Here is a 12,354-nt window from a genome sequence, read left to right as displayed (position 1 = left end):
ATTCTGAAATTAAGTGACATTTGAAAGTGTAGTTCTTTTCAATATTCCACAAAATTGACAAGCTTTATTTCTCTTGAAATCTAGATATAATAAAGTACCTTAATTTCTATGTATACTACAAAGTTACACCTGATATTATTGGTAATGAAGGAATTATTTGGATGGATTCTATGGCAAGTATATAATAAGTTTGCTCCATGAAATTTTGCAGATGATGTGTGTATGCATGAAAAATTTTGAAGTTCGTGATTCATTTGATGGAAGCTGGGAATTTGGAGTATCCAACTTAAAACTATGAAGAATACATCTGTTCCCTCCATTTTGGCAAACCAACAAAAAACTTTGTACCTGTAACTAATGTTTGTATTATCAGCTGACACAGTGGACATGAGTGAGTGTTGTCTTACCTGTCCAGCAGATATCCAGCAAAACGTTTGTGTGAAATATGTATAGATTTAATGGTTACGTTCTTTTGGAAGGGTCTCAGGTCACCTGGTGTTAGTTGCTGAGTTTGTCATATTCTTCCTCCAGTTTTCCCTTTTTTTATTCATCATGGGTTCCACAATGCTAGCACTTGCATATGAAGCATAGTAAGGTCATTCAGCATAGTTTCCCAGCATGCCGTTGTCAGACCCCTCTCCATTTTCACCTCATTTATATTGGTCGTGTCAAAGTTCAGGGGCTGTATCTTTCTAAGGGCTTTGTACCATGAACCTCTTCAGACTTCACCCGTCTCCACCACTACGTCCTGTTGCCTGGCAGTCTTGACATCTGCAAGCTACCATAGTTTAGTTTAATTTTCAGTTCTTATTTATATGTTACAAATATTAATTGTGTACATTTGTATATATGGAGCCTAAAATTGTGTTTTTGTCTTTTTAAAATTGACCAGCTGTTTTGTCTTTTTTTGGGGGGGGGGATTGCACAATGGCTCATGGGATTGTTTAAGCCATGAAGAACACACCTGTTGGATGCTTCCTTTTCTGGGTAACCCACGTTGGATGCATTCCAAGCAGTCATTAAACTACGGCCCCCTAGTCATACCACTTTCCATAAATAATGAAGATGAACAAATAAACAAAACTTAGGTGTGCGTGTGGGTGTGACTGTGTTTGTTTATCTATATGTGGCCCTGCGACAGACTGGCGTCCTGTCCAGGCTGTACCCCAACTCACATTCCAAGACTGCTGGGATAGGCTCCAGCCCCCCGTGACCCTTAATTGGAGTAAGCGGTTAAAGATGAGTGATTGACTGAGTGAAAAGTATGTACACACACACACACACACACACAAAAAAGCAATACATCTGCTAAAAGAAAAGAACAAGATGCCCATCAAACTATAAAGCAACACAATATACAACCCCAATTCCAATGAAGTTGGGATGTTGTGTAAAATGTAAATAAAAACAGAATACAATGATTTGCAAATCCTCTTCAACCTATATTCAATTGAATACACCACAAAGACAAGATATTTAATGTTGAAACTGATAGACTTTGTTGTTTTTGTGCAGATATTTGCTCATTTTGAAATGGATGCCTGCAACACATTTCAAAAAAGTTGGGACGGTGCAACAAAAGACTGAAAAATGATGAATGAATAATGAATGCTCAAAGAACACCTAATTGGAAACATGTGAGTCATGATTGGGTATAAAAGGCGCATCCCCAAAAGGCTCAGCCGTTCACAAGCAAAGATGGTGCGAGGATCACCACTTTGTGAACAACTATGTGAAAAAATAGTCCAACAGTTTAAGAACAATGTTTCTCAACGTTCAATTGCAAGGAATTTAGGAATTCCATCATCTACAGTCCATAATATAATCAGAAGATTCAGTGAATCTGGAGAACTTTCTACATGTAAGCGGCAAGGCCAAAAACCAACATCGAATGCCCATGACCTTCAATCCCTCAGGTGGCACTGCATTAAAAACCAACTGTTATATGGCTGGGGGGGCCTGGCTGCTGGTTTGTTTCTGTTTTTTGGTTTTCCTCCCAGGTGGCGTGCGTTTGGGACTGAGTGGCTGTGTTGCTGAGGCTGTCAGGACCTCACCCTGATCACCTGCGACTCGTCAGGACTCACAGCTGTGGTGCATCTGGATGGATTGGAACATGTTGGCATTTAAGACTGGACTGCACAGTGTGTATTTGCCAGAGACTCGACCTTGTGACCAGACGGGTGAGATCGTCGTCTTGGGAGCCATCTCATCAGCAGCGGATGCTGAGAACGTCCAGGTTTGATGCACAGTCTGTGAAAGAGGAGGGGGTGAGGTTTCACGCTCGTCAGCACACTTCCTGACGTACGTTAGATTTTGTGACTAACAGTTATACAGTCAGTAAATGTGGTGTCCCTCACACCTTATTGTATTGAGCTGTATGTTAGTCATGTATCAGCTTTCACTGCGGTGGAGTTTTGTGAACTGGATGTTCCATGCCTGCAGGTTGGGAAGCTGATCAGTAATCAAGCCAGGAAGTGTTTGCTGTTTGTACACCTTTAAGTGTTCTGTGTGTAGAGTGTGGACTCACATCATGGTTCCTTCTTTCACAGACTCGGTTGTTGCGGCCACCTGGGGGGTGTCGGCGGGGTCCTTGGGTCCGAAATAACTTCTGGCTCTGGACCGTTAGCGCTGCTGGGAGCGCACCACGCCAGGCCGCACCTTTTGTTGTTATATTATCACTGTTATGTATTAAATTCAGTTAGCCTTTGTACCGTGCTCTGCTTATTTCATACTGGGTCCTTCAAACGCTGGTCGGTTCTCCGAGCTGCGTCCGACACATAACACCAACATCATTGTGTAAAGGATCTTACTGCGTGAGCTCAGGAACTATTCAGAAAACCATTGGCAGTTAACACAGTTTGTCGCTAAATCTGCACGTGCAAGTTAAATCTCTTATCATGCAAAGCGAAAGCCATACATCAACAACATCCAGAAACACCACCGCCTTCTCTGGGCAGGAGCTCATTTGAAATGGACAGACGCAAAGTGGAAAAGTGTGCTGTGGTCTGAGTCCACATTTCAAATTGTTTTTGGAAATCATGGACATTGTGTCCTCCAGACAAAAGAGGAAAAAGACCATCCAGATTGTTACCAGTGCAAAGCTCAAAAGCCAGCATCTGTGATGCAACATCTTTTTCAGAGACGTCCCTGCTTATTTCAGCAAGACAATGCCAAGCCACATTCTGCACATGTTACAACAGCATGGCTTCATAATAAAAGAGTGCGGGTACTAGACTGGCCTGCCTGCAGTCCAGACCTGTCGCCCAGTGAAAATGTGTGGCGCATTATGAAGCACAAAATACGACAACGGAGACCCTGGACTGTTGAAGAACTGAAGTCGTACATCAAGCAAGAATGGAAAAGAATTCCACTTACAAAGCTTCCATTAGTGTCCTCAGTTCCCAAAATGCTTATTGAGTGTTGTTAGAAGGAAAGGTTCTTATCTTTGTGGTGTACTCAATTGAATATACGTTGAAGAGGATTTGCAAATTATTGTATTCTGTTTTTATTTACATTTTACACAACATCCCAACTTCCTTGGAATTGGGGTTGTATTAGGTTAACATAAAAATCATCATTTGACATTTGCATTTCTTCGTAATATGTTTGTTTTTGGCACATCGCTTGTTTTATTGAAAAAAATTATACTACACATACACACTTCTACAACAAATGCCTTGGAGCCATGTCAAGTCTTGTGTCCATGTAACTGTGAGTCTGTGAGTGAAAGTGTGTATGAATGTGTGTATGTGTGTGTTAGAATCTGGATCAGAGAATGACAGTGTCCCTTGGTTCCAGTCTTGATCAATTCTGATCCTCTTGAGCTTCATCACTTGGAGAACAGCAGAGGAACATGACGAGGAGAATGCTGACCTTGAATTAACCCAACAATCCATCATTCCTACAGTTTTTTCCCTTCCTCTGGTTAGACTCAGCTGACCAGTCTCTGTTGTCTCTGACCTCCACATTCCAGCTGTGAGTTCCAGTGTTAAAGCCCTCAGAGCCGAGAACAGATGAGAAATAGTCAAACCTCTCTGGGATTTTTGGAAGTTTCTACCTTGGTCCACGTGTCACACTGGTCAGATCTTCAGACAAGGTCAGTTTTGGATGAGCAGAGTTTGGATCTAGAACCACAGGAGTGTAAGAGGCCATCTCCTTCATCCTATTACAGATGTTGAAGGTCAGGTTGCCCAGATGTTTGGCCATGTTTATCAGAGCTCCTGAGTGCAGCTTTGGATCACCCAGCAGGGGGTGCTGCTGGACTCTTTCGACTATAGTCTTGTAGTTGTGCAGGAGTGAGGAGTCTTCAGCTCTCAGCTCTTCTTCTGTGGTTCTGATGGTGTCTGAAAGAGCTGTCATCTCTCTGCTCAGAGCCTCAATCTTTTCCTTCATCTTCTGACTCTACTGCTCCTCTTCCTCCTTCAGAACAGTCATCCTGACCTCTTCATCGTTCAGGAACTGATGAAGCTTCTCAAACTGCTCCTTAATCTGCCTCCCTGAGTTTAGCCTGGACCTTAATGTGTTGTCTTGTTTGGACAAAGTTTCCTTGAAGTTCTTTAAAGAGCTCCAGTTTCTCCTGTAAAGGTTTCAAGGATTTTTGAAGCTCCTCTTTCAGTTCCTGAGCAGCTTCTTTGATGGGTCTGAATTTGTGATCATTGTGGGTTTTTGTGTCTAGTCAGATGAGACAAACTGACTGGTTATGGCCCAAACAGAAGAGTTTGAGACTCTGAGTGCAGATTGCAGACAGACTCAGATCCTGATGTAGACCTTCAGTCTCGCTCCTTTCCTTCCTGTCTCTCTCCACCATCTTTTCACACAGTCATGTGGTCACAGAAGCTGTGACCACATGACAGAAGAACAGGTTCTTTGAAGCTCTCACAGCAGACTGGACAGCAGAGCTACTGCTCTGACCTTGAAGACATTTTCTGTTTTTAACAGCAGACAGCAGTCAGTTAATTTCAGCTCCTTCATGGAGAAAGTTCTTTACATTTGGTTTTATTTTTAGCTTTTGTGAAACTTACTTTCAATATTTAGAGTCTCTGATGTCGTTCCTCTCCAAGTTCCAGTTGTTAATTTAGTGTGAAGGTGAGGCTTAGTGTCCTAAGCCTGTCCAAAACATTTCCTGCTTCAGTTGTGTCAGAAAACTTGTGGATCTTCATTCCTGATGTAAGCATCATGAACCTTTCAGACCTCATTCTACTATGTTTTGCTCAAAGGACTGACTGTGTTATAAATATGGGTGATAAAACTGATACGATGTAGCAGTATTTACCTTTGAATTTTTTTTGTTTCCAATAACTCACTATTTTGCCACCTAAAATATAAATCAAATGTGTTTCTGCACCGCACACTTTGAGTTCAACTTTACAGAAAGGCGCGGTGTTCTTAGGGTCCTATGTCACTGGGCTGCAACAGCCTGGCAGTAGCAGTGGCAGTTATGAGCGAAATAACTTGATTTCATGCAATGTTCGCTGGGTGGCGCTCTTCCCTCGCAGGGCATCACCACTGTCGCTCCAGGATTTTGAATTGTTCAAAGTTGGCAAGGCAATGAGGCTCCTCCCAGTATGCTCCCAGAGCCATCGCTGGTGTCGTGGGACCCTCTGAATGTACTTGTTATGATGCCTAACATGAGAGATTCATGGGAGAACTGGGGCCGGGGGGGTCTGGGCCACACGTATGAGCGGCAGGGGCGCATATCAGAATAGTGGAGGTGATCCGAGAGGAGCCGCTGCTTCTTAAAGTGGCTGAGCTGCTGCCAGCCTGACTGCTTCAGGAATTGTGGACATGCAATTAATGTTTATTTTTTGTTGTTTTGTTTTTTTATTGAGGCACACAATTCTGCAGGAGTAGAGCACACAGCACTGTGTTACTGTGTTGCTGTTACTCATTTCTTATGTGGAGCGCTCTTTCTGTCTCCCCCCATCTCCCTCTCTCTCTCTCTCTCTCTCTCTCTCTCTCTCTGAGGATGTGCAGTGGGACTTCTTTGATGTGTTCGTTGTGAGGGACGCACTATCAGTGAGGAAATATGACGATATGCTTTCGTTAAATGTAACTCTGCTCAAATCCAGCTCCTACAGCACACGTGTGTATTTAAAATGGGAAGACCTTTCTGCTAAATACTGTGCTGTGGAAAAGTGATATCATATGCCCATCAGAGCCAAAATGCAGGAAGACAGAGGAGGATGTATCTGTGCCAATTCAACGTGCAGATCCACCTTGGATTTGCTGTGGAGACCTTGGGGGGTGGGGGGTTCTCTTATAGAAAGTTTGTCTTCTGTCTGAGCGCAAAGGACAAAGGTTCTGACTCTACATCTGCTATCACTCATCAAACCATGGCTGGATAAAGCAGCCATCTTGAATTCATGGCACCAGTTGCAGATATTGTGGGTGAAAGTAACAGAACATGTTTGACCCCAAAATTCTATGTCTCAGTCCAAGAATTACTTTTGTGACTGTTGGGAAACACCAATGAGCAGATTATTGTCATCACTATTGGTGGCCATCTTGAATTTACCTCTTGTTCTACTGGCCTAATTTTGAATCTGATGGCATATTTGGATTCCTCACCACTGAAAACCCGGGGATTGACGCCATATTTCTAGCCATATTTCTACCAGACCTGGTGATATAGCTATTTTCCAAAAGCGTGGTGGGTCCCATTGGCCATATTGGATTTAAACACCAATGGCATACTGCTGTGGCATCTAACAAAGTATAGCAGCTGGATGTTCACTGGCTATTATCATCACAAATGAGTGGGGGGAAAAAAGCATTTTACTTGATAGGGCTCTTCCAGATGACATTTTAGATATATTGGCAGACATTGAATTTGAGTCAAAATTCAAGATGGCCCCAGAGCTTATTTTAAAGAGCATGTCTCAAACTACCAGAATCCACTGAGAAAACCTTGACTGGAAATCTCAAGAGATATTTCCTCTTCTGGACCTATCTATTACAGGGGCAAAAAAGGACAGACAAAAAGTTAATAATTATGGGAAGGCACTTAACACAGACCACAAAGTGTCTCATCCCAGTGTGACCCATGAAAAGGCAGAAACAGCAACGGTCACAATCAATCCACTGTAACTTCAACAGTGCAGATAGCAGTTATTGAACTGAAAAGAAAAAAAATACTTCTAGTCTTTACACAGGTCCTGCACAAACATGTCTGTGTCAGATGCAGATTGCAGCCAATTTCTCTCCCCGGACGGCAGAATAATAGAATAGAGTAATCCGCAGTTTGGCTGGGTACAGATGGGCTTGAAACCCCATTTGCAGAGTTTGACATGGCGCTGTCACGTTTGTAAATCATGGATGACTGCCATGTTCTTTATCAATCGAGAAAATTTATTGAGAACTTACACTGAAAAAAAAACAGGTACTGAATACAGAGTTAATGAGTGTTCTTCATCCTGCTGCAGCCAGATTCCAGACTCCTACCTTGGTGGAGTGCCCATCCGCTTTTAAGATTTCCTTTTCACACATGGAGATGTGCTTGGAGAAAGATAACTTATCTCTGAAGTTTTGAGAAAATAGCTTAGCTCATTGCATCCTGTCCTTGAAACAGTCTGTTTTCTTATTGCTGATGTGGACATTCCATTTAAGGGCATGACACATACCACTGACTCGCTGCTGGTTTTTGTGAAGACAGTGCAGCTTCAAGGTTGCATGACAATTGTTCCATAACAGAACTAACATACCTGTGACAGCACAGTTGAACTCATCACAGTGTCTCACTACTTCAGGGTTATAATCATCGTAGAACCAAATCTTATGGCCATTATGGCTCAGGTCATCCCTCCTACATGCCTCGTTAATCACCAGATCTTTAATTTAATAACGATGAAAACGCAGTATAACTGGTCGGGATTTTCCTCCAGGAGCCGGTTTAGGGGCTAAGGTCCGGTGCACCCTGTCCAATTCTGGTGGTGAAGTGAACACATCTGTTCCAAAAACATTGACGAGAAGTTGGAAGAAAAAAACAGAAGGGCGCAGACCCTCAATAGCTTCAGGTAAACCCACCAGCCGAACATTCTGGTGTCCGCTGTGTCCCTTCAGATCTGCCATTTTGGATTTTAACCACTCGTTGTCTTTGCGTTGTCTTGTCTTTTTAAGCTCCAGTGCACCCTGTCCAATTCTGGCGGTGAACTGAGCACATCCATTCCAACAACATTGACGAGACGTTTGTACAAAAAAACTGAAGGGCACTAACCCTCAGTAGCTTCAAGCAAACCCACAACCTGAACATTTTGGCATCTTCTGCATCCCTCCAGGTCTGCCATCTAGGATTTTAACCACTCATCTTTTCATAGTGCAGAACATTTGGCCTTGAGCTCGTCCAAACGTTGATCAAAATCGGTGTGCATGGATTCAAGAGAATTAATGTGTCCAGCTTGGAAGACAGACTTTCAAAAGAAGGCTTAAAGTCCGCAGACAGCGCAGCTCTTTGGTCTTCCAACAAAAGACTATTTTCCTCCATAGTTACAGGTGCCACAAGCGGTGAAGTTTCTCTCTTGTTCTGACTTATTCTTTGACTTGGGCACTTTGCAGGTCATCAAAAAGCAGTAAATTTGAAAAAATAAAATTCAAACTGGGATTCCAAACAAAATGTGTGAGGTTTTCAAGGCAGAAAATTGAATAGTGCAGTGGGGTGAGCCGAATATGCGTCTACTCACTAAACGGTGTATAGTCGACAACAAATATTTTAAGATAAGCTAGTGAACCTGTAGTCAAAGTCAAAGCTGTAGTCAACGCCAAAACATTTGCATCATCAGCTTACTTGAATCCATCGAGGGCCCTCACCCAACCATGTTCTTCACCAGCTCCTCAATGTTTTGGATCTGGTGGTCTTCACGTCGCCCCCGAATTAGATTAAATTTGCCGAAGCCTTGCACCCAAGCTGGCTATGGGAGGGAGGCCATGGCCGGTCATCGTACACTTCCATTGCTTCTAATTAAAAGACCTGGTCATCCGTGAGGCTCACAGCCAAGGTGAGCTTAACTACAACGGCCATAGGATCTGCTTCTACGATGATTATACCTCCGATGTACTGATGCTACATGCAGAGTTTTAAAGCTTGATGACAGAACTTTATAAACATGGATACTAGCTGGCTGACCAATTTGCTATTCAGGATGAAACATGAAGGAATGGTGCTCTGTGGAATAGTCCCATAAGACATCTTTAAGCATTTTAGATATTTGGGCATCTGTGTCACTAGGGATGTGATGTGAGATGATGGACAGATTGATGAATCCATGTAAGGTCTGTCGCAAGCTTACAGGCTTTTATTTTGAAATGCATGCTCTTATTCTGGAAGTATGACATAAACGGGCTTGAATTCAAAACAGTAATGACTGATTTCTCAGAATATATTGATCTGATCACCTTGCTGTTTGCACCACTTGAATCCTCATGAAAAAATACATATGTATGCCAAAGGATGAAAGTCAGCTCTTTCTGATGGTCTGGATACACAAACACACAGAGGCCACTTGCCTTTTATTATATGGATATGCATTTATATGGTGGTGTGTAGAGTGAACAGGGTATGAATCAGCTCTCTGGCACCTTTCATTTACTGTGTGACATCCTGCATACAGGATTGCAACAGATGGCAAATTTAGTGTGTTTTGAATAGTCTTTCTGGAACGGCCTGGTTCTGTTTGATCAGGGATGTGAAGGAAACACCTGTTGAAGCCTGCAGTGTTTCAGCTTACCCACATGTCTTACAAGGGTTTTATTATTCATCTTGCAAATAATTACATTCTGATCTGTTAGCATATGTCCAACAGCATTCTAGTGCTTATAGAATACTAGTCACAAACCAGTAAGTTGTGCCGAATTAGACCTTGTAGTTTGAAAGGAGAAAAAAAAGTTGTTTTACAAGAAGAATCTTGTAAGTGTCGAAGGTTTGGGTTTTCTTTTCAGGTTAAACTATTGATTTGTCCACTTTCTGCTCTGCTGCTCCTCAGGTTTGACCCAGATCGGTTTGAAGAGGAATCGGCACAAAAAAGCTTCTCTCTCCTGGGCTTCTCGGGTAACCAAACATGCCCAGAGCTCAGGTAAATCAACACATTAGACACAGAGAAAATACGTTTTTTTCATGTAATTTTACCAACTGTATTTCCAAGCTGCTCAAGCAAAGACATATTTACTTGCGCTTGGATTTACCTTTTAGGCTGTTTCGAACATCTTCAGTCTCTAAAGGGAAATGTGTTGACCCTTGTGTTGTGGAAATGGCAAAGTTTGGTTTTCTTGACAGGTTTGCGTACACTGTAGCTACGGTCCTGCTCAGCACGCTGGTGCGGCAGCTGAACCTTCACCAGTTGAAGGATCAGGTCATGGAGGTCAGATCTGAACTGGTATCTACACCCAAAGAAGAAACCTGGATCACTTTCAGCAGAAGGAGCTAGACCTAATACCCAACTCCACTCGTGGGCAATCTGAAAAATTTCATTCCAAAAAGCAATGTTTCAGAAATGGCACACGTCACACATGTCTGTGACTGACGTTACAACCTTTTTTTACATAGTATTATCTCCATTGGTGGCTTTTATTTAAAATTGGTTGTATTTTATTTTGGAATTAAACTGTTCATGACCATCATTGAGAGTTTTTTTTGTCACAGATGTCTGTCCTTACTTGGGAGTTGTTAGCATACTAGTCAATGAGCCTGCAGCTAATTTTCACTGGTATTATCCAAGGTGACTCAGCATCACTTACAATCTAGTTTCTTGTGTTACCATGATCTACACAAAAAATGTATGATGATCTACTGCCAATGGCAGCTGTAGCCAGTTATGGTTCAAATAATGATGACCAAGGTTCCAAATTAAAAAAAAATACTCCATGTTGAAAAGCACATTGCATTATTTGTCTGATCATAAAGACTTCGAAAAGGTATGGTATGGTAAGGTTAGACCTTATGGCCCTGTCACACCTTGACCATTTAGCCAGCATATGCTGACCATAGTAAAACCACTGGATATGCGGGCGTACGTCTGATTAGTTATGCAACAGTTATTTAGTCAGCGTATGCTGACGGCCCTGTTTCCACTGAGTGGTTCGGGTCGGTACTGCATAGTATAGTACGTGTCGGAACAGTCTGCCTTGGTTTGCGTTTCCACTGCCGGCAGAACTCGTTTGGCAGGGGGCAACACTTAAATATTGATGAGCACTTCATCGAGCGCACGTACGTTGACGCTCGGCGTCTCCACATTGAGGCAAAACAGAGACATTTAACATTTTAAAAATTTTATTTTTGTCTTGGTGGATCATCCGATTTGTTTTCATGGCGTGCAGAATGCTGAAGAGTCAACTGATGCCTGTGATGAACACTGATGTGAATGAATGAGGCGCTGTGACTCTTTCAACTTTTAAAACAAGTTAGTTGTCTTGTGGCACAAAGTGCTGAGTTCTCTGGTTCAGGCTGAGACACACACCTGGAGCAGACAAACACAGAGGGACTTGCTTTAACATGCTGTGTTTCTTTAGTCACGACAAGAAACTAAAGTATTTTCAGATGTCGTTTTCCAAAGTCAGGGCATTTTATGTGGATACATTTTTGTCAGGCTGTGATGATGATTCCAACTGAAACAAACAGGTAAGATTAAGATTTTATGTTTACTCAGTGTGTGAATGGTTTTAATATTTGAAACAGTCTGTTTGCATGACATATTTCTACTTATGAGTGACTTACAAGATGTCCCGCATATGCGGAATGTGAAAATATTGTGCTTGCCCAATATTTTTTGAGTTCCTCGCTGTATTACGACGTAATGCAGCGTGCTTCGACGTGCTCTTAACTTATGCAAAACTTACTCATAACTTAGTAGACCTGCGCCAGCATATGCCAGCGTTTTTTAATATGGTCAGCATATGCTGGCTAAATCGTTGAGGTATGACAGGGCGTTACTCTTGTGATGTGCTGTGGACTGACTTGTGTATAAATAAATTCAGCTGAATTGAGTTGAATTTTTGACAGCCAAATATTATTGAGTTATGAGGTAAAAACACCAACATGATTGGGGGGGGGGGTATTTTAGTCTGTACAAGTGTCAAAATTATGGTTACTCCAACACTGTTAAAATGAGGAAATTATTGGGTGAGGTGAAATGATTTTAAGGAAGGAATAGGTTTGACTTATGACAGCACGTTTCCAAAGGAAAGGACAAACAAGGTCAATTTCTGTTGGATTGGGTGGCATATGATGCATGTTTCCTCATAATGTCAAACTAAGCAAAACTCTTATAACCAGTAATTTGCATCACTTTTTACCAAAAAAAAGGTCAAATATAATTTTTCACCTCTGCAAAAACCAATTGGCCTTTCTAATTTTTGCCATTTTTACTT

At 42.1% G+C, this 12,354-nt stretch overlaps 1 protein-coding gene and 1 pseudogene across 2 annotated transcripts in view; one reads left to right on the top strand and one right to left on the bottom strand.

Moving 5' to 3' along the window:
- Positions 1–12,354, top strand: part of LOC117514370 (cytochrome P450 20A1) — a 57,893-nt gene that overhangs the window by 33,271 nt on the left and 12,268 nt on the right. Inside the window, exons 12-13 of one of the 2 annotated variants that reach the window (XM_034174808.1) lie at positions 9,975–10,064; positions 10,265–10,450. In XM_034174808.1, the coding sequence (XP_034030699.1) occupies positions 9,975–10,064; positions 10,265–10,415 (241 nt within the window). In that variant the 3' untranslated portion in view covers positions 10,416–10,450. Of the gene's footprint in view, positions 1–9,974; positions 10,065–10,264; positions 10,612–12,354 lie in introns of those variants that run through there. The other variant, XM_034174800.1, reaches the window with a different exon arrangement.
- LOC117514384 lies at positions 3,633–4,922 on the bottom strand (annotated as a pseudogene).

The sequence above is a fragment of the Thalassophryne amazonica genome, chromosome 1, assembly GCF_902500255.1.
Source record: "Thalassophryne amazonica chromosome 1, fThaAma1.1, whole genome shotgun sequence".
NCBI lineage: Eukaryota > Metazoa > Chordata > Actinopteri > Batrachoidiformes > Batrachoididae > Thalassophryne > Thalassophryne amazonica.
This window is presented reverse-complemented; position numbering and strand designations above follow the sequence as displayed.